This window comes from Rana temporaria, chromosome 1 (genome assembly GCF_905171775.1).
Source record: "Rana temporaria chromosome 1, aRanTem1.1, whole genome shotgun sequence".
NCBI lineage: Eukaryota > Metazoa > Chordata > Amphibia > Anura > Ranidae > Rana > Rana temporaria.
The window spans coordinates 432,489,295-432,511,751 of record NC_053489.1 but is presented as its reverse complement, the minus strand read 5'-3'; the positions used below and the strand labels follow the sequence as shown (position 1 = coordinate 432,511,751).

At 44.0% G+C, this 22,457-nt stretch overlaps 1 protein-coding gene across 2 annotated transcripts in view; it reads left to right on the top strand.

Moving 5' to 3' along the window:
* PKD2 (polycystin 2, transient receptor potential cation channel) overlaps positions 1-8,727 on the top strand; it is a 98,195-nt gene extending 89,468 nt beyond the window's left edge. The window contains exons 13-15 of one of the 2 annotated variants that reach the window (XM_040325795.1): positions 576-736; positions 4,401-4,548; positions 7,773-8,727. In XM_040325795.1, the coding sequence (XP_040181729.1) occupies positions 576-736; positions 4,401-4,548; positions 7,773-8,012 (549 nt within the window). In that variant the 3' untranslated portion in view covers positions 8,013-8,727. Of the gene's footprint in view, positions 1-572; positions 737-4,400; positions 4,549-7,772 lie in introns of both variants that reach the window. The other variant, XM_040325786.1, reaches the window with a different exon arrangement.
* The last annotated feature ends 13,730 nt before the right edge of the window (positions 8,728-22,457 follow it).

Genomic DNA, 22,457 nt, shown 5'->3' with positions numbered 1-22,457 from the left:
GCTCCATGGGAGGCATTCCCCCATCAACACTGACTGCGTTGATGGGGGAAGTGAGTGATTTGCTTTTCTGCAGCCTGTGGTTGCAAGAAAGAAAATCTATGGCCGTCTTTAGTCCATACAAAAGTGACATCAAAGCTCCAAAAGCTTATTCAGGATGTGCACACCCTTTTGGAGGATTGACGTCATTAGTGTGTGGGCACTTTTGCTTGGACTTGTGACATGTTGGAGCGAGGAAAGACTCCCGCAGCCAGCACATTTTATCCCTCAGGCTGAGGGGCTGAGCGGAGGTTGGAGTGTCTCCCCAAGTAAAAGTAACAGTCCTTGTTATATTTCACTTTCATTGTATTCTTTTTTAATCCAGGTCACTTTTGTTTATTATTTTTTGCTGATTTTTGTTGCAGAAAAGGACATAATAGGTAGTGATGATGGCACGTTATAGACAAGCCAATATGCTAAACAAATAAGCAAAGAGAAATGCATTACTTAATGTCACTGTAAATGTCATGGGACTGTGAGATTGTCTTTATCTCTCATGATCAGCAATCAGTAGCTGCATGTTTGTTTCCCACAAGGAGGACCTGGAGCTGGATCGTGGCTCTCTACCTCGTCCCATGAGCGGTCGCAGCTTTCCACGTAGTTTGGATGACTCAGAGGAGGATGATGATGAGGACAGCGGTCACAGCTCTCGCCGCAGGGGCAGCAGCTCCAGTGGTGTTTCTTATGAAGAGTTCCAAGTGTAAGTACTCAAGCTATGGGGTGGAAAGCTTTTGCTCTTTAGAATCAGTTAAAAGATACCACACTCAGATGCAACCATTCATCCGTTTTCAGTGGTAGAATTTTTTTTTTTTTTACAAAGTGCTTTAATAGCAGGGCTTTGAGTGGAGCAAGCCCTGTCCTTCCTGTGAAGGTGAAAAACCTTACCGTTTACATTTATGAATTACAGTGAACACATACTTCATTTTACACGTTTATAAGTAAATGTCCCATCTAAGGCCCCGTACACACGACCGAGTTTCTCGGCAGAATTCAGCCAGAAACTCGATCGGAGCTGGATTCTGCCGAGAAACTCAGTCGTGTGTACACTTTTCAGCGAGGAAGCCGACGAGGATCCTCGGCGGCTTCAACACTGAACTCGATGAGGAACTCGATGTGTTTGGCACGTCGAGTTCCTCGGACGTGTGTACGGGGCCTCACAGGACAGACAACAAAATTGATGCTATTAATTTGCACCTTTCTGATTTTAGTTTTACCTTTTTTTTTTTTACTGGAGCCTGGAATACAGACTCACTTTACAGTAGAATTATAGGCACAACTTTTTTGCCCCATTTTTGATAGAGCAAGGTAGAGTTCTAACCCATCATTTTTTTTTTTCCATCTGTGTCCCATTGGGGAGATTTGCCTTCACTTCCTGTCCTATTGCCAAAACAGGAAGTGAGAGGAAATTCCTGCAAATTAAGGGAGTGCCTTGGGCCCTCCTGGGACAAACCAAAATGTGGAATTTCCTGGTACTTTCACTTTAACCGCTTCAGCCCCGGAAGATTTTACCCCCTTCCTGACCAGAGCACTTTTACAACTTGGCACTGTGTCACTTTAAAGCGGGGGTTAACTAAAAAAAAAAAATGTTAACATTACATTCAGCCGAGTTGTCAGAATGACAATCGGCTGTTTTTTTTAATTTTATCCCCGTACATACCGTATTTTCACCGCCACTTCCGGGTATGTCTTCTGCGGGACTGGGCGTTCCTAATTGATTGACAGGCTTCTGACCGTTGCATACTGCGTGTCACTAGTTGCCGAAAGAAGCCGAACGTTGGTGCGCAGGCGCCATATAGAGCCGACTCGCAGTCCGGCTTCTTTCGGCAACTCGTGACGCGCTGTATGCGATGGTCGGAAGCCTGTCAATCATTTAGGAACGCCCAGTTCCGCAGAAGACATACCAGGAAGCGGCGGTGAAAATACGGTATGTACGGGATAAAATAAAAAAAACAGCTGATTGTCATTCTGACAACTCGGCTGAATGTAATGTTAAAAAATTTTTTTTGGGTGAACCCCCGATTTAACTGACAATTGCGCGGTCGTGCAATGCTGTACCCAAACAAAATTTGTGTCCTTTTTTCCCCACAGATAGAGCTTTCTTTTAGTGGTATTTGACCACCTCTGCGGTTTTTATTTTTTTGCACTGTAAACAAAAGAACAGTGAAAATTTTGAAAAAAACACAATATCTTTTACTTTTTGCTATAAGAAATATCCCCAATTATTAAAAAAAAAAAATGTCCTCAATTTTGCCCTATATGTATTCTTCCACATATTTATGGAGACAGAAAATCGCAATAAGCGTATATTGATTGGTTTGCGCAAAAATTATAGCGTCTACAAAATAAAAGGTTGTTTTATGTCATTTTTATTATTATTATTATTTTTTACTAGTAATGGCGGCGATCTGAGATTTTTATCGGGACTGCGACATTATGGCCGACAGATCGAACACATTTGACAATTTACAGCGATTAGTGCTATAAAAATGCACTGATTACTGTAAAAATGGCACTGGCAGGAAAGGGGTTAACACTAGGGGGCGATCAAGGGGTTAACTCTGTTCCCTCTCTGTGTTCTAACTGAAGGGGGACTGGGACTGACTAGGGGAAATGACAGATCGCTGTTCATACTTAGTATGAACAGACAATGAGTAATTTCTCCCTTGAGAGAACCGGGATCTGTGTGTTTACACACACAGATCCCGGTTCTCACTGTCACGAGCAATCGTGGGTGCCTGACGGTCATCGCGTCTGCCGGGCACTTGCATTAGCTCCGGGGGCCAGCAGCGCGCGCTCCCCTAGTGGCCACAGGGCGGAGCGTGTAACATAACGTCGTTTTTCCCAGCCGAGCCTTGCTGCCGCAGTGAAACTGTGGTGGCTGGTCAGAAAGTGGTTAAGGGCCCATTCACACCTGAATGATTTCAGCTCGTAAAACGCTCATCTCAAAAGTTCCAAAGAGCCCAACAAGCAAAATCCCATTCATTTAAATGACCCCTGTTCACATCTGAGCGTTTTATCGCCTGAAGCTCAAAAAAGTACATACGTTTCCTTTTAGGCAGATTAAAGGCAGTTTTTTGCTTTTTACGTTGGTAACCTTTTGATCTGTACAAAATTGCGGCAAAATGGCAGTAAAATCGCATGACTTTCCGCCTGAAACTATATGCTCAGGTGTGAATGCAGCCTCAATGATTACGGTAAACATGACAAAGAGAGAGCAAGAATCTCCCCAATGGGAGCACAAACAGCAATAAAAACTCTCTAAACCTTCTCCACTCCATCCAAAACTAAACAAAAGGTTTTGCCTTTAGTTATACTTTAAATTTGCGTAATATGGTTTGGATCTGTCACTCAAGAATGCACGTTCTCAACTGCTATAAATTAGGAACTAGAGCTATACATCAGATATTAACCAGGCTAGTTATATTGAGAAGGTTAGACTAAGATACAGACTATGGGCCAGATTCACAAATGAGATACGGCGTTTCTCCTGATACGCCGTCGTATCTCTGTTTCTATCTAGATATCCCTAAGATCTGACAGGTGTAATTGTGTTACACTGTCGGATCTTAGGATGCAGTACCGGGGCCACCGCTGGGGGGAGTTTGTGTCGTAAACCAGCGTCGGGTATGCAAATTAGGAGTTACGGCGGATCCACAACAGATTTCCGCGTTCGCTACGTCGCCGCTAGTCTAGTTTCCCGTCGCAAAGTTAGTCGTTTTTTTTGGTGCCCTAACTTTAGTCAGCAAGCGTATCGTTCCCGCGTCGAAATTCAAAATTTAACGTCGTTTGCGTAAGCCGTCTGGGAATACGGAAGTACGCTACGCGCGTCGCCGTTCAAAAAAATGACGTCACGGCGTGCAAAGCTCGGCGGGAGTTAAGAAACGGAGCATGCGCAGTAGGTCCGGCGCGGGAGCGCGCCTAATTTAAATGGCACATGTGTCGAATGGCCGTGCATGCGCAGAGCGGGAGATACGTTGTTTTCTGATGTTCTGTCTAAATGTGCACACCGTCGAAAATAGCCGCGCATTCGCAGAGCAGCAGATACGTCCTGTTCGTAAGTAGGAGTTGTTTGTAAGTCAGGGACCCCCTATAAATTGCTGAATTTTAATTCTTGTATGAATGAAACTATACAGAAAAGGGTAGTAGTAGGTTATGACAGCATCTGAAAGGCCCAGTAATATTCTCCTTTTCAAGGGGTTTGTTCTTGTTCCAAAATGTATAATACATTGCTACTATTCTCATGTTGGTATTTTACAGTCCTCGTAGCATTGTTAAATTACACAAACTCCTTGGATTCAGTATTCCAAAATATGTTTCTACTATACAAATCCAGAATATTTAAGCCATTACACTTTCTTTTATAGGCTTGTGAGAAGAGTGGATCGGATGGAGCATTCTATTGGGAGTATTGTGTCCAAAATAGATGCCGTGATTGTTAAATTGGAAGCCATGGAGAGAGCCAAAGTGAAGCGCAGAGAGGTCCTGGCAAGAATTTTGGATGGAGTCACTGAGGTACATATTTAATTTGGGGGGGGGGGGGGGGCTCTGAATAGAGCACTAACATGAAATGTTCTTGTTTCTTATAGAATATAATAGGGCTTTAAATTGATTTCTATGTGGTACAATATTTTTTTTTTCTAGCATCATTTTATTTATCCAATAATGCTAAATTGGACAAGCCAGATCACGATGGCCCTCGATTGGCATTGATATAAGCAGCGTGGCAGGTAATGCTGTGTCAAAACAAAAAGGAGAGAAAAGTGTCACTACCTAAGTGCCGGTTCACACTACAGCAACATGAAAGTCGGCACAACGTTGCAAGGCAACTTGAGACAACTTCAAGGCAACTTGAGACAACTTCAAGGCAACTTTGAGGCAACTTCAAGTCGCCTCCAGGACAGGCGACTTTGCCAGTGGCCAATCAAACAATAATCAGCTCTGTTGGAGGGAGGGGTTTGCCTGAGAAAACGATTTTCTCTTCCTGTTAAGTTGCTTCAAGACACTGATCCGACTTTGGAGGCGACTTGCATTGAAATCAATGGGTACAAGTCGCCTAGAAGTCACCTAGAAGTAGTACAGGAACCTTTTCTGAAGTCGGAGCGACTTCAGTAGTGTGCATTAAGACGGATCCCATTCACTTTAATGTCATTTCTCATGTCGCAAGACTTGGGGCGACACAAGTCGGATCCCAAGTCGCGGTAGTGTGAACCGGCACTAAGTGTAGTGTTTATTAAAACCTATTTCTGAAATGAAAAACAATAAATATGTACTCCCATTTATAAGATATTAAAAAGCGTATCAATAAGTCACCAACAGGTGGCATCCTTCCAGATGGTCAGTGGTGACAAAGCCCCTCCGGGTGGATGTGATGTAATATGCTTGGAAGCAGGAAGTAAACAAGGGAAACACCAGGAAGAGCCAACAGAAGCAGCAGACTGTCTGTGTGTATCACATGTATATATGGATGGAGCGCCAAATTCATTTATTAAAGTTCTGTTTGTCCACCTCAGCACTTAAACCCCCTTCCTGCCCAAGCCATTTTTAAGCTTTCAGCGCTGTCACAATTTGAATGACAATTGCGTGGTCATGCTACACTGTACCCAAATTACATTTTTATATTTTTTTCCCCACAAATAGAGCTTTCTTTTGGTGGCATTTGATCACCACCGTGGTTTTTATTTCTTGTGCTATAAACAAAAGAATAGTGACAAGTTTGAATTTTTTTTTTTTTTTTAACTTTTTGCTATAATAAATACCCACATTTTAAAAAAAATAGGCTGATACGTATTCCTCTACATATTTTTGGTAAAAAAAAAAACGCAATAAGCGTATATTGATTAGTTTGCGCAAAAGTTATAGTGTCTACAAAATATGGGATAGAATTATGGCATTTTTATTATAATTATTATTATTTATTTTTACTAGTAATGGCAGCGATCTGCGATTTCTATCATAACTGAGATATTGCGGTGGACATATCGGACACTATTGACCTTGATTGCTGTGTAAATGTGACTGTAGGGGGAGGGAACTCACAAGGGGAGGAGACTGATCGGTGTTCCTCTGTACTGGGAACACCCCATCAGTCTCCTCTCACCTGACAGGACGTGGATCTGTGTGTTTACACACACAGATCCATGGTCCTGCTCTGTTACCGGGCAATTGCGGGTGCCTGGCAGACATTGCGGCATCTGTACCCGAGTGACGGGGCGGGTGCACGCGCCCCCTAGAGTGCCGAGGGCGTCATATTACGCCCGGCCAGAACAAGAGCCGCACCGCCCAGCCGTCATTTGACGGCCATCGGGTGGCAAGTGGTTAAAGACAGCCAATGCATATCAGGGGTCAACGCGTCAGCTGTCTTTTTCTTTTTTCTATTCTTTATTTAATTGGTATGGGTCAAAATAATGCAATGTCTTTTAATACCAACATCAGTAAATGAATTTGGACTCTTATTTTTTGGTCTGGGGCTCCTTCCATATATGCATGTCTTTTCCTGGTAACCTGCTGGAGTACCAACAGTAGGATAGCCTTGTCTGTTATGAGCAGCCTAACTTAAAGGATCACTAAAGGAATTTTTTTTTTTAGCTAAATAGCTTCCTTTACCTTACTGCAGTACTGGTTTCATGTCCTCATTGTTCGTTTTTGCTTTGAAGTAGCTGTAATTCTGCTGTGATCTCCACACTTCCTGCTTGTCTGGCTCCTTATGAAAAAACTCATGGCAGCTTCTCACTGTGGTCTAAGCTGTGTGTCTAAAACTCCTCAGAACCAATCAGATTCATTTTAAAAACAAAACACTGCCCTGGATTTGTTTGTTTTTGTTCTGTGGGTCTCTTTACTTCACATAAACATGAAACCAGTTTAAAACCGAAAGTGAAACTAGAGGCACATTATATGATAGAATTGAATCTATTTTTAATCATTTTTAAAAGGAATCAGTTAACGTTTATGTCTCTATACCCTGTAAACAGTCATTTCAGCAAAAAAATTGTTTTCATTTAGTAACCCTTTAAGCCAGTGGGCTCTTCAGATGTTCCTTGCCTTCTCACTGCCTTGGTTAAACTCAAAGGTGTTCTACTGGGTTGAGGCCAGGACTCTGTGCAGGCCAGTCATGTTCCACCTCCCCAAACTCACTCATCCATGGACCTTGCTTTATGCACTGGTCCAAATCATTTGGGTGAAGGGAACTCTTAAGGCGTCAGCATACCAAGACATTTTGGGCAAATTAATGCTCCCAATTTAGCGGGAACAGTTTGGGGAGGGCCCCTTCCTGTTCCAACACCAGTGCACCAAGCAAAGTCCATACAGACATGGATGCGCGAGTTTGGGGTGGAGGAAGTTGACTGGCCTGCACAGAGTCCTGACCTCAATCCAATATAACACCTTTGGGATGAATTAGAGCAGAGACTGAGAGCCAGGCCTTCTCATCCACATCAGTACCTGACCTCACAAATGCGCTTCTGAAAGAATGGTCAAACATTCCCATAGACACACTCCTAAACCTCGTGGACACCCTTCCCAGAAGAGTTGAAGCTGTTATAGCTGCAAAGGGTGGGCCAACTCAATATTGAACCCTGGGACTGGGATGCCAATAAAGTTAATGTGAGTGTAAAGGCAGACGCCCCAATGCTTATGACAATATAGTGTATATCTACTGTATGTAGTCAGCATATATCTAAACCTTTATAGAATATTATCAAAGTTTAACTTTAATTTAAGCTGTATATTTCCTTCCCTAGGATGAACGGCTTGGCCGGGACAATGAGCTGCACAAAGAACAAATGGAGCGGCTAGTGAGGGAGGAGTTGGAACGATGGGAATCTGATGACACAGCTTCCCAAATGAGCCACAGACTGGGGACTCCAAGCGGAACTAATTGTCAACCTCGCTCCAAGACATCACGGCCTCCCTCTTCCCAGTCTACAGAGGGGCTGGATGGGGGAGGAGTGGCTAGCAGTGTCTCCAATAGCCAGGTGTAATTATCAACAGCGTAATGAAAGTTGAAAGTGCACTATAGAGTCTTGTGTAGGTTGCCTATTGCTCTCTAGCAGAAGGAACTGGAGACTTCGTAAGGCCATGCCAGAAATCCTCCACCTGAGAGCCGCATGTAGCCTAACAGGGACCTGGTTATTGCCTGTTTAAAGCATACAATGAACATGAGGCCAAGTTTTCTCCAACATAAGATCAACAAACCTTCATTTTAAATGTTGAATTTTGTTATTTTTTATATTTTTGTGTCTGAAATTTCGCCAAAAACTATTAAGGGGGCTGGCCTCAAAATTTTGCATTTAGCAAGATCTGACATCATAGTCAATGTCAAAGCTTTCACCGCATTCACTAAGCTAAGGGAAAATGTCTTTGCAAAGTGAACAGCCTATTTGCCTTTAATAATGCAACCTCAAAGTGCTGAAGCAAAAGGGTCTGCCTGACAGCCAGGCAACTAGCATTTTCAGGAGGAGAGGCAAGCAAGGCAGATTTAATTTAAAGAAAACATTGTCAGAGGTCCGCTAATGCAATTTATACGATTTAAACCAGGCAACCAGAACATGTTAATATCGGTACTTAGTTTGCCTTTAACCACTTCAGCCCCGGATGATTTGGCTGCCCGATGACCAGTCCATTTTTTGCGATGCGCTACTGAGTCGCTTTAACTGACAATTGCGACGCTGTACCCAAACAAAATTGACGTCCTTTTCTTCCCACAAATAGAGCTTTCTTTTGGTGGTATTTGATCACCTCTGTTTTTTATATTTTTGCGCTATAAACCAAAAAAGCGCGACAATTTAGAAAAAAAAAAAACACAATATTTTGTACTTTTTGGTATAATAAATATCCCCAATTTTAAAAATAAAAAATAAAACAATTTCCTCAGTTTAGGCCAATATATATTCTTCTACATATTTTAGGTAATAAAAATCGCAATAAGCGTATAATGATTAGTTTGCGCAAAAGTTATAGCGTCTATAAAATAGGGGATAGATTTATGGCATTTTTTTTTTTTTTTTACTAGTTATGGCGGTGATCTGCGATTTTTATCGGGACTGCGACATTATGGGGGACACATCGGCCACTTTTGACACAATTGTGGGATCATTGACAATTATACAGCGATCAGTGCTATAAAAATGCACTGATAACTGTGTAAATGTCACTGGTAGGGAAGGGGTTAACACGAGGGGCCGATCAAGGGGTTAACTGTGTTCCCTCGTGTGTGTTCTAACTGTGGGGGATGGGGCTAACTAGAGGAGATGACAGATTGCTGTTCCTAGCTAGTAGGAACTCACGATCTCTCTCTCCTCTCCTCACAGAACAGGGACGTGTGTGTTTACACAAACACACATCCCTGTTCAGGCTCTCGTGTCCGGCGGTCATCGCGTTCGTGCGCACCTGCTGTCCCCCTTAAAAAAGCCAATGTACAGCTACAACGCCTCGCGGGATCATGCCAACCTGCCGCAGTATAATTTTGGCAGCTGGTCGGCAAGCAGTTATTAAGTGCCAGCAGAAGCAGTATTGAGCTGTGCATTCATAACTGTACCATTGACAGTTGTGACAACGCTACAGAGGAGGAGTGAACACACAGTTCCTGTTTTGTTGACTTTTATTCTTCCACATTTGTTGTGACTGGTGGTCGCATGAGAATCTTATAAAGAGTAAATGCTACAATAATTCCTCTTTCACATGGCCAGGTAGCTGTGCTCACTGGATTCCTATGGCAAGAATTGGCAGACTCTTGTTTGCTCGAATGACCGGGTTATGCAATCAGCAGCAGCCCATTTAAAATAATGGTGGTGTGAAGTCTCGTACACACGGCCGAGAAACTCGACGGGCGAAACACATCATTTTGCTCGTCGAGTTCTTTGTTAGGCTGTCGAGGATCTCGGCGAGCCAAATTTCCCCATTCCCGTCGAGGAAAAAGAAGACATGCTCTCTTTTTGGCTCGACGAGATCCTCGACAGTTTCCTCGTCGAAAAGTGTACGCACGACCGGTTTCCTCGGCAAAAAAAAAATACCAGCAAGTTTCTTTCTGTTTTTTGCCGAGAAACTCGGTCGTGTGTACGAGGCCTGACAGCAGCCCCTGCTGATTGCATAACCCGGTCATTCCAGCAACAAGAGTCCGCCAATTCTTGCAAGTATCTGGAAGCTGCAGCTACCCGTCCTTGTGAAAGGGGCCTAACTTTCCAGGTATGCCATATTGTCAGTTTATATGCAGAGAATGCTTAATTGAGTTGTTCTTTATTCATCAGAATTACATGTCAGTAAAAACCATAGTGTTTAGGTAAGGAAATTCAAAACTTGGTTTACATTTTTAGACCTGAATTTTTGCACTCAGGTCTTACATGCCAGGTCCTAATGAGCCCAGAGCCCCACCTCATGAGGCGTGCCACAGAGAACAGGGACTTTGTGCTCCCAAATGACTGATCATTGTTTGGTCACCAAGTTAACATTTAACCAGCCCTTAAAACTCATTAGTGCTCCAGGCTAGCTGAATCAACCTGTTTTACTATAATCTAGCAGATCTTATACCAACCAGTTTGCCAACAGCATTTTCTTGTTTTTTTGTCATTAATATAAGATTAGACTAATACTAGGCATACACCTCTTTCATAAATACCACCAACTGACATTAGAGCAAATCTATCTCCTGCACTTATACAAACAGAACATTTGATAACTGAGGACAGTATTAGATCCATGATCACTTATTTTAGAAAGTATTAAGCCCAGTAGACACGATCAGAATTTCCAATGGAAAAAGTCCAACAGACTTTTCCCATCGGAAATTCGGACCGTGTGTATTTCCGTGAGTAATTCCGATTAATTCTATCTGAGTTTAGAAAGAGAACATGTTCTCTTTTACTCCGATGGAATTTTGTCGGAATTCCAATGCGAGTTTGGCCGGGCAAAAGCCTGATTGTGTGTACTGGGCTTTAAAGTGGTTGTAAAGGCAGAAGGCTTTTTTTTAATCTTAAACTTAACTTCTGTTTGCAGCAGTCACCCTAATACTTACCTGAGCCCATCTCCATCCAGTGATGTTGCACGAGACTCGGCTGTCCGGGACTCTCCCTTCTCATTGGCTGAGACAGCAGTGAAGCGCCATTGGCTCCTGCTGCTGTCAAAAAAAGGCAGTGAGCCAATAAGAAGAGAGAGGGGGCGGGCCGTGGCGCCATGTCTGAATGGACACACGGAGCTGCGGTTAAGCTTGGGTGCCCCCATAGCGCAAGCTGTGGGGGCACTCAACAGGAGGGAGGGGCCAGGAGCTCCGAAGAGGGACCCGAGCTGCTCTGTGCAAAACCACTGCACATGGCAGGTAAATATAACAGGTTTTTTTTTTTTTACCCCCAAAAAAACAAAAATAGACTTTAGTATCACTTTAAAGATATTTTAATGTACAGATTGTTTATCCATCTGCAGTGATGTTTTTTCTACCAACCCAAAAAAATGAAAAATAGCGTACACTTAAACCGTAATCTATTTGTAGAATTGGATATGATTTATACCCTTTCTAGCCAGCCGGAATAACGATGGTGGTTGGCTGCTGCAAGTATAATGACATACAGTATACTTTATATGCTTAATTGGACGCTTTGCTCTGCAAGAATCCATTCTAAGCCCTGTGAATGGAAAATCCTGACATTACATCTGATGGAGCCCAAAAGTAGCCAAGCAAATGACAGGAAGTAAAAAGTCAGTAAACGTTTGCGGATTATTTATTTGGTCATCATTACGGCTATTGTGATTAGCAAATTTTCAGTGTACATAGAGAAATAAGGCACCAGAAAAACATCTTCTAGTACATTGGTGCCCAGTAAGTGCATCAGCCCATACTAATTGTTACACTGAATATTTCCATTGCAGTAATGATTGTATTGGCAAATACATATTACTAAAATTCTGATTCTTAGTATACCAAGTGGTGGCATGGAATTACAAATCCATCACATTCCCAAGATGATACAAAAACTAGAGGAAGAAACACAGTAAAGATTTTCTCTTTTTATATTGTGCACTACGGTATTTTAGCTGTTTAGATTAGTTACAATTAATGGTACACTTAATAAATAACACATTTTTAAGTCAGTAATATTCACCATTTATAAGCCACATCATTTTTGGCTGTCTTTACAGCAGGTATATTTTTTTCAGAGTATAATGGCAGAAGTAGAGTCGTCGCTTTGAGTTCTTTGTGCACCATCATAATGTAGATTTTGGCACATTCCTAATTTTAGATTGTTTTGTAGGTACCTTTTACAGACACCAGTTATTGCAATTGGTATATTGGCAATTTAGGGACAAAGGAGGTTAGTGTTGTAACTGATGTTAAGCTGGCCATTCACAATACAGTGTGGATGGACAAATCTGCAGTGGCAACTGTGGTATTTTGATAGATAGCCAGCACCTGTGGCTTTCAGAATGCCCAAACAGTGTTTGCATCTGATTGGATGCAGGCGCTGTTGAGAATTCTCCATCTGGCTACTTTGACAAAAGTCAGTTGAAGAATTTACTTTTATCAAGCTAGGTGATGCAGACACAGCCACCCACAAAATATTTTTTTGTCTGACTCAGCTACAATGCAATCTATGTTTGGCTTGCTTTAGTAACTTCAAGATTTATTTAGACTTTTCTCCAGAGAATAGCTGCGATACCCGCCCCCATACAGTGATACCAGCCGCTCGCCACTGTCCAATCCTTTGGGATGGGTGCCCGTGAATTAATCATGGGCACTGACGAGATGGACAAATAGCGATGGCGAGTTGGGTGTAGGCCACCAAACCCTGGTTTAAAGCAACCCTGTCGCCCAGTTATTTGACTTTTTACCTACAATTTTGTAAGTTAGAGACATGGGCCCAGATTCACAAAGCACTTACGCCGACGTATAACACGTTACGCCGACGTTGGTGCCAATATGCGCCGGCGTATGTGTGCGGCAGACCCACGAACCAACTTGCGCCTAAAAACAGGCTACACCCCGCCGACGTAGCTTGCACACGCCAGCGTAGGGTGGGCGCACATATGGGCTGGACACATGGGGCTGCTCCCATTGATTAGCCATTCAAACATGCAAATGAGGGAAATACGCCGATTCACGAACGTGCGTGTCCCCGGCGCATGCTACGACAGATACGCGTAAGTTGTACGTCCAGCGTAAAGTTATTCCCCATAAATGAGGTGCAACCCGACAACAGACATGCACAGGTCTGCACCAGGGAACACAAGCCGGCGTATTGTGCGTTGGACGTGTGTCTGGCTGGGAGTACGTTATGTTCACGGCGTACGCGGTGATCCGACGTAGCTTAGGCAGTTGTGCCAGCGTGGTTGTGAGCAGGCGCAGGGGGGTGCTGTGTATGCGTCCACGACACGGCGCATGCACAGTTCTTGATACGTACCTGTCTGGTGCTCGGCTCATCATTTGCATGGGGTCACGCCCACTTCCACCTACGCCGGCATGCGCCTTCGAAACCTACGCCACTCTGGCGCAGCGTTGGGAGCACTGGCTTGCTGAATGCAATGCTTGCCTCTCCGCGCTACGTTGGCGTGGCGTACGATGTGTGCTCTACAGCGGCGTAATGTGCGCCTTGCTCTCTGTGAATCTGGGCCATGGTCTCTTAAAGTGTAACTCCATCCAAACTTTGTTTTGTAGTATTGGGGAGGGGGTCAGATCTTCTTTCAGTTTTTTGTTACTTTTGGCCTTGGGAATATTTACCACCATGTTCTGTCTCAGTGGTAATGTTGTAAAGGAAATCTAAGATGGCCTTCCCCCACTGTACTAGAAATGTTTTTTCCTTCTGTTGGTAAGATTTTCCCCATCTTTTTGTTTTAGTGACAATTTGGCTCTGGAACAGGAAGTGTAGAGATATCCCTACAATAAGCGCACACAGTATTAATGCATTTAAACAAAACCAAAATTGTGTCTGGAACTCTACTTGAAGGAAGCAGCGCAAACTCTAAATACGATCAATTTGTAATCCCTATAAGACACCTAAGATCACAAAATTGATCAAATGTCAATCAACTTGTAAATAATGTAACACGTTGTTACGGTTTTATTTTGTTAACAAACTTCATCTTGAAGTGCTACAAGTTTCATGGATATCCGTGTAAGTTTTATGATTGTGTTCAAGAACAAGGACTATGGGTTACATATATATTTTTATGTCATAGTTTTTAGCTGAACTTGTAATCTTTTTTGTATCACACAATATGCCTTGTTTTATATAGCAGTGTTTGTTTTGTTCTTTGAAATCATATAATCTACTAAATTCACACTATGCATTTTGTTGATCTGACAAAACACAAATTAGCATTATTCCTATGGAGTGGATTTTACTAAAAAAAGTGTTGCAGTTAGTAATGTGTTTTGCAACCAAAGTGAATGTTGATTTTTTTAATTTTTTTTTTCCAACACAACAAATGTAATTGTAGATCGGAGGGACAGTCTAGAACCTAAAGGAACATTATGTTACACCAAGCACTTTAAAAAAAAATAAAGAATTTGTATCTTTTTAAAAATTTCTGTGTCTTGCTTGTCATGTCATTGTCTAAATTAGACCTAAGCAAGGTGAACTTAGTAAATCTAGGGGTCTCAAGTGTGTGTGACATGTCGGAGGACCATACCATAGTTTCGTTTTTATAAAAGTGCTGTAATTAGTACAATGCATAGCAATGTTACTGTACCATATTTTTCAATTCTGATAATCCTTCCTCTGTAAACACTATGTGTAATCATTGGGGTTATTTACTAAAACTGGAATGCAAGATCTGGTGCAGCTTTTCATCAGCTTCCAACTTTTTTTTTTTTTTCAAAGCTTAAAGGGGTTGTAAACCCTGTTTTTTTTTTCCACCTTAATGCATCCTATGCATTAAGGTGAAAACATTTCTGACACTGACCGCCCCCCATTTTACTCACCTGAGCCCGTTCGTTCCCTCGGCGGAGACACGCTCTTCCTCTTTGCCCATTGTCTCGACTCTTAATTGGATAGATAGCAGCGCAGCCATTGGCTTCCGCTGCTGGCAGTCAAATCCAATGACACGGGCGCTGGGGGTGGGGCCAAGTCCTACATTCTGTGTAAATGTACACAGATGCAGGACTCGGGAGCGCACCAGCATGGGTGTCCACCTTAGGAGAGCCTTCTCCAACATGGACACTCAATGTGAGGAGAAGCTACCAGCACCGCCCAGGGACCCCAGAAGTCAAGGATCGGGCCACTGTGCAAATTGAACTGTACAGTGGAGGTAAGTGTGACATGTTTGTTATTTAAACATTTTTTAAAAGGAGGGTTTACAACCCCTTTAATTAAACAAGCTGACGTTAGAAGCTGATTGACTACCATTCACTATAACTTGTTCAGAAACCGCGCTAATGCCAATGGTGTCTTAAATGGAAGGCTGTTCTTTGGAAGTTATCACATTGAAGGCAACCTTCCTGGTAGCTGTTACATCAGGGTGCAGAGTCTCTGAAATTTAAGCCCTAGGCTCTCGGGATCCCTATATCGTTTTCTATCCAGACATTGTAGTTCTTCAGCCTATCCATCAATTCGTACCCAAGGTCCCTTCCACATATCACTCTAATCAGGAATGGGTCCTGCCAGCATTCCCGGAAGAACAGAATTCATCAAAACTGCACGAATTGGATGTAACAAGAGCATTAAAGTTCTACATCTCTGCTCTGCATACATCTCTGCTACACCTCCGTAACAATGAAAGATTATTTGTAGTTCCTAGTGGTGCAAGGAAAGGGCAAGCAGCATCGAAGCGCACAATAGCGAGGTGGATTTTGCGCATTATACACAGGGCTTACCGGGCTAGTGGGCTTCCTGTTCCTCAAGAAGTGAATGCGCACTTGACAAAAGGGATTTCATCTTCATGGGCAGCCTTGGCAATGGTCTCCCCTAAAATAATCTGCAAAGCAGCAAGCTGGTCCTCGTTTTCCACATATGTCTCACTACAGCCTAGATCCAGCTAGTCTCACCTCCCGGTATTTTGGGAGGAAGATCTTACAATTTTCTGTTTCATAATAGTCAATAAAAAATTCTGTTTTCTTCAGCATTCCCTCTCTGGTAGAGAATTATTTACCATGCGTATGCTGCCATGAAGGCACCATGAAGATGGAAAATGTAATACTTACCTTTCCGTAATTTTCCTTTCCTGGTGCCTATCCATGGCAGCATGTTCCCCTACCTCGTTCTGATTCTTGTAGCTGAATGAGGATGGGGGGGAGGGCGTCACTCTCTTTTATAGAGTTAGAATGGTCCTGTGGGTTGGCGGGGGGTGGTTCAACCAACCATGTGTATGCTGCCATGGATAGGCACCAGGAAAGGAAAATTACGGAAAGGTAAGTATTACATTTTCAATTTTCTTAATGTTGAAGCATGTTTTTGTCTCAGATATTTTTTTTCACTATATATATAGTTTTTTACGGTGCTGCAGGTAAACGCTGCAGGTAAACGTTCCCAGGGCGCTAAGGCGCCCACTGAAGGGCAGAAGCGCCCCTGGTTCCGCAAGCCCAAAAACCTGCTTCCGCATGAAGGTCTGCCCCCGCCCGTCTCTTGGGTTGGGGGCCGGCTTCGCGAATTCGCGGCTCGGTGGATGTCTCTTCTTTCCGACCGGTGGGTTTGCGAAGTAGTTTCCTCGGGGTGCAAGATAGAGTTTCTCTCTTGTCCGCCAAACAGGCCCTGTTTGGGGCTGTTCAGGATCTGCTGGTCAGGGGGGTGATCGTGCCGGTTTCCTTACTGGAAGGTTTCAGGGGTTTTACTCCAATCTGTTTGTAGTCCCCAAGAAGGAAATGGTCCGTCCAATCCTGGATCTCAAGGCCCTCAACTATTTTGTCAAAGTGCAAAAGTTCAGGATGGAGTCGGTTCGCTCTGTCGTAGCTGCACTCCATCAAGGGGAATTCCTGGCGTCCTTTGATATAAAGGACGCGTACTTGCATATCCCCATATGCGTAAAGCACCAGAGATTTCTGTGCTTTGCGGTCGGGGAGGACCACTTTCAATTTGTGGCCCTCCCTTTCGGCCTGGCTTCGGCGCCAAGGGTTTTCACCAAGGTGCTCGCTCCGATTCTGGCCCTGCTGAGGCAGCGCGGGATCGCTATTGTAGGATACCTGGACGACCTTCTTCTGAGAGCTTCTTCAAGCTCAGAGTTAGAGGTGGATGTGTATCACCTGCCAGACCCTCCAGGAATTCGGTTGGGTTCTAAATGTTCAGAAGTCAGTGTTGGTACCGTCTCTGCGCCTGGAATACCTGGGGTTGGTCCTGGATTCCTCAGAGGCGAGAGTTTTTCTTCCCACGGAGAAACTACAGACACTGCAAACTGTGGTGCAGCAGTTGGCGACCCAAAAGTGGTCGTCGCTTCGCTTTTGCATGCAAGTTCTGGGTCTCATGGTGGCCTCCTTCGAGGCGGTTCCGTATGCTCAATTTCACACTCGTGTGTTACAGAGAGAAATTCTGTCACATTGGGACAAGCGCCCTTCGTCCTTGGATTGCCAAGTCTGGGTGAGTTGCCTGGTCAGGTCCTCCCTAATGTGGTGGCTGACGTCTCCGGTGCTTCGGGCTGGGAAGTCGTTCCTCCCGTGCCATTGGACGGTGGTCACAATGGATGCCAGTCTTCCAGTGGCAGATGTTCCGTGGCACCTGCCACTGCGAGAGGATCTTCTGTCGCAGGGTCCTATCTTTCATCCTGCTTTACAGTCGTTGGCTTTAACAGCGTGGCTATTGAAAGCCAGGTGCTGAGGGACCGAGGTCTGTCAGATTTGGTGATCTCTACCATGCTGCGGGAGCGTAAGTCTACTTCCCGGAAGATTTACCATCGTATGTGGAAGGCTTACATCTCTATGTGTGAGGAGATGAATTGGCACCCCGTGCATACGTGATGTCCCGGATTCTGCTGTTTTTACAGTGAGGAGTGGATCAGGCTCTCGCCTTAAGTACGATTAAGGGGCAGTTTTCTTTCAGCGACCCTTGGCGGCGCACTCTCTGGTGCGTACGTTTGTGCAGGGGGTTCAGCATGTGGCCCCTCCTGTGCGTCCTCCACTGCCTCCCTGGGACTTGAATTTAGTCCTCTCGGTGCTTCAAAAGCCTCCGTTTGAGGGCATTAGGGAGATCCCTTTATTGACTCTTTCCCAGAAGGTGGTTTTTCTGGTGGCAATTACATCGGTCAGACGGGTGTCTGAATTGGCGGCCTTGTCTTGCAAGGCTCCTTACTTGATCATCCACAGGGATAAGGTGGTGCTGCCGCCGCAGCCGTTGTTCATTCCTAAGGTTGTTTCGGCCTTTCACATTAATGAGGACATTGTTCTTTCATCCTTGTGTCGTGGCCAGCGAACCCAAAAGAGGCTGCGTTGCATTCCTTGGACGTGGTTCGAGCCCGAGTGTACCTATCTGCTACGGCTCCATTTTGGCGGTCGGTTTCACTGTTCGTGTCGGTGACTGGTCCTAAGAAGGGTCTGGCGGTCTCGTCGGCCACCATTTTTAGGTGGATTAGGCAGGTCGCGCTTCAGGCCTATGCCCTAAAGGAGCAGGCGCCCCCTTCCCGATTACGGCGCATTCCACCAGGGCGATTGGTGCCTCTTGGGCTTTCCGCCATCAGGCATCTGTTTTACAGGTGTGTAAGGCAGCGGCTTGGCCGTCAGTCCACACCTTCTCAAAGTTTTACAAGGTGGATGTGAGTGCATCTTCAGATGCTTCCTTCGGCTGCAAGGTTTTGCAGGCGGCTGTTTAACGTTGAGGAGCTCTGGTTTGTTTGGGGTGAAGTAGGTTTGCTGTGTTTTCCCACCCCTCGATTTTTTGACACTGCTTGGGGATGCCCCTAAGGGCAATATGCTGCCGTGTCCGTCCATGAACGGAAGAGAAAATAGGATTTTTTTACTCACCGTAAAATCCATTTCTTTGAGTTCATAGATGGACACAGCACCCACCCCTCCTTTGTTTGTACTGCTTGTTTACGTACTGAAGCTGCAGAGCAGAGCGTGGGGGATGTACCCGGGGGAACCGCCCCCTGGGAGGTACTGTACTGTGTGATGTGTTTAACACTTAACATGCTGTTTTTCTGCCTAGTCAATCTCCTAGAAAGGAGGATAATACCCTAAGGTCAATATGCTGCTGTGTCCGTCCATGAACTCAGAGAAATGGATTTTACGGTGAGTACAAAAATCCTATTTTTATACAAATTTCTTGGAATGTTACTAAACCCACAACAGTATAATCAATCTGTATATGCAGTAAATCATGCTTGTTATACTCGCTGTAGAACCTAAGGGGTTAATGGTGTGCATTGCTGGAGAGTTCTTTTCTTCTTTTTTTGGAGGGTGCATGTGATTGGGGCAGGGCCAATCAGCACTGTTCAGACAGAGGGTCAGTGGTCATGCAGCCTCATTGGACTGTCAGAGAAGAATGAAAACTTTTCCTACAAGCTTTAACCAGTGCTCGGCCAGACCCTGATAGAAGTCACAAAACATTTGCATTTCCATGTTCTGTGTACTGTGAGAGACCAGATATAGGGAATGCAGGGTCCTGGGTTTAGTAACACTTTTTAAGGGATCCATGTTGAGTGCAGTATTATGGACACATAACATGTTCATCACAGAGACCACGCATTTCTTTTTTCTCTATGGCTGATGCCATGACTAAAGTGCGAGAGGTTGAATTTGGCGAAGGACACCACAAATACTTACAATAACAGCCGGATCTCCTCCTCTGGACCACAGTGACGGTTTATATTTATGACATCTTCCTGGATGCCTAAACAGCCATTTTATTACAATATTCTCTGGGTGATTTGTGGATTTATCAGTTGCTTCACGATTTGCACTTTGTCGCATAATACATCTTTTCATTGTGGCTGTAATACCGTGTCTAGTGCAAGGGAGGTTGATCAAATCTGCCATCTATACCAGTGGTTCTCAACCTCAGTCCTCAAGTACCCCCAACAGGCCATGTTTTGGGAATTTCTCTTAGCTGTCCAAAACTCCAAGCCATTGACTCTGGTTTAAAGCACCTGTGCAAGATAAAAGAAAACCTGCAAACATGGCCTGTTGGGCGTATTTGAGGACTGAGGTTGAGAACCACTGATCTATACCATCATCTCGTGTGAATGGATTTGACTTTGAGGATAAGCTTTGATAGCAGCAATTTCTCCTCCTCTTGAGCACAGGGATACACTGTATGTATTGTCCTATTAACTATTTATCAACCACACAGCCAGGATGCATGGTGGATCCTTTAATGCCTATTTATACTGTAGATTAGCGAGTCATTTGAGGAATCTTATGGTGATGCACAGGATTTTGTTTACAATAGGAATTCTTCCTTCTATCATTATCGCCCCTTGATATTTTCCCTAAGCTCCAATCTTATTCTGGGAATATATATAGATTAAAGCACTTTAGTGCAAATAAGGGCAGTTGGCATGGTTTTAAATGTGTGCTTTTGGGTTTCGTTCCTCTTTTGTATGCAATAAAAGGTTTTGGAACGATACCTGCCAGGACAAGTTTGGCTTATTGGATATGCAGCATTTGAAGACATAACATCCTCACAGGTAGTAGGTAGAGCAATCAATCCATATTTTATTATTATTCAATATAGTTCTTGTAGATAGATCAACATCCACCATAGGAAAGAGAGCCGAGTAAATAAAATCCACTAATCTAGGACCTGGAGGATGATTTTTAGGTGAGCTTTGGTTAGAAGAAAATGTCTTTACCTTAGTGGCTACAAAGCACAGCTGAAGATAGATGCTGTAGTACAACTCTCCAAAACATTAGGGTTGATTACTAAAGGGAGTAGAAAATGTTATCTTTACCAAGGTGTAGCTTCAGTTTTAACACCCAAACACATAGGTGAAATCAGCTTGTACATGACTGGGTATTCAGAGTGAGCACAGCATTATGCAGGCCCTACACGGAGCAAATTTCTTTCCCCGTAAACCACAAGTTGCAGGAAAAAAATTTTGCTAAATTTTGCCATCAACATAGTGTTAATAGGGGGATCTCTCCCACCGAGCCATTGTATGCTGCTGCCGGGAGAAGATCGAGATTATTGCGTGTAAAATGTAAATAAATGTCATGTAAAATCCGGCAGGCTGGTTGTACCCTAGTTGATCAAATCGATCAACTTGGTACATTCAGCCCGCCCATAAAGGTTTTGAATATCGGCCGGTTCCTGCTAAACTGGCCGAGATTATAACCATCTCTGGTCAGCCTAAAGCCTCATACACACGATCAGACTTCCATCGGACTTTTCTGTGGATTTTGGTCCGAATGCTGTTGAACTTGTTCTGCATACACACGGCAGAACTTTTTCAGCCAACATTCACTAAACCACATGGTTTTTCAGCTCTTTACCGCCACTCTTTGGGCAAGTTCAGCTATTGTTGTCTGATGTTTAGCATTGGTTCTGAGCATGCGTGTTTGTACTGGATTTTAGTCCAGTGGACTTGTGTACACACGAACGGATGATCCTCCATCGGACATTTGTTGTCGGAAAGTTTGAGAGCATGTACAATGAACATTTGTCAGTTGAAAAACTGACAATTGTCCGATGAAGCAGTGCAAACAGACTCCACCCAGAACAGTTATCCATAGGCCTGCCTGCTGATCTTTATCTGCACATTTAGGTTCACTTGGTAGCGCGAGGGACCTCCCCTTTTCTTTGTCTGTTGATCCCCTGCTGAGCAGAGCGCTGGGCTGTTGTGTTTTGACAGAGAGATGGCCCCCTCGCCCAGAACACTCTGATCAGTGCTCTCTGCCATTGGCTAAAAGCACTGATCAAGAGTCGGTGGGCTGCTGGTTTTCCAGCATGCACGTTAAACATTCATAGGGCAGAATGTCGGCCAGTATTTTTGTACTGGCAAATGTCTCCTGACATTCTGCCAGTGTATACAGGGTTTAAGGCCCCTTTCACATTGCAGAACGGCGAGATGGCAGGTTTGTGCCTGTTCCGCATATACAAAGCGACGCGGACACACAAACACAGCCCTATCTGCTCTAGGGGGAGACGGATCAGCTGTCCTTTTACACCCAACTGCCCTCCGATCCGGCCAAACAGAGGGGAACGGATCCCCCTTTTGTTTTGTTTTGTTTTCTTTTGCTGGATTGGATCAGATACAAGTTTGTTTACATCCGGCGCTTCATAGAGGAGAATGGAGGGTCCAATCGGGTCAGGCTGAAAAAAAAAAACAGCCAGACCCAAACGGACCTTTCATGTGAAAGGGGCCTTGGTACCATTGGAGTTTCTTTCTACAGGTTGGACATACATACAAATATGCATACATTCTAGGACTATGTGTAAAAACCCATTGGTAGCTTCCACACTCTACAGGACTGTGAAAAAGGGCATGCACTTTCACTGAAACTGGAAACCTCTTTAAATACAATAGCTACATGCAATGATAAAACAAACTGAAAAAGACTGTTTAAATAAAATACACATAGG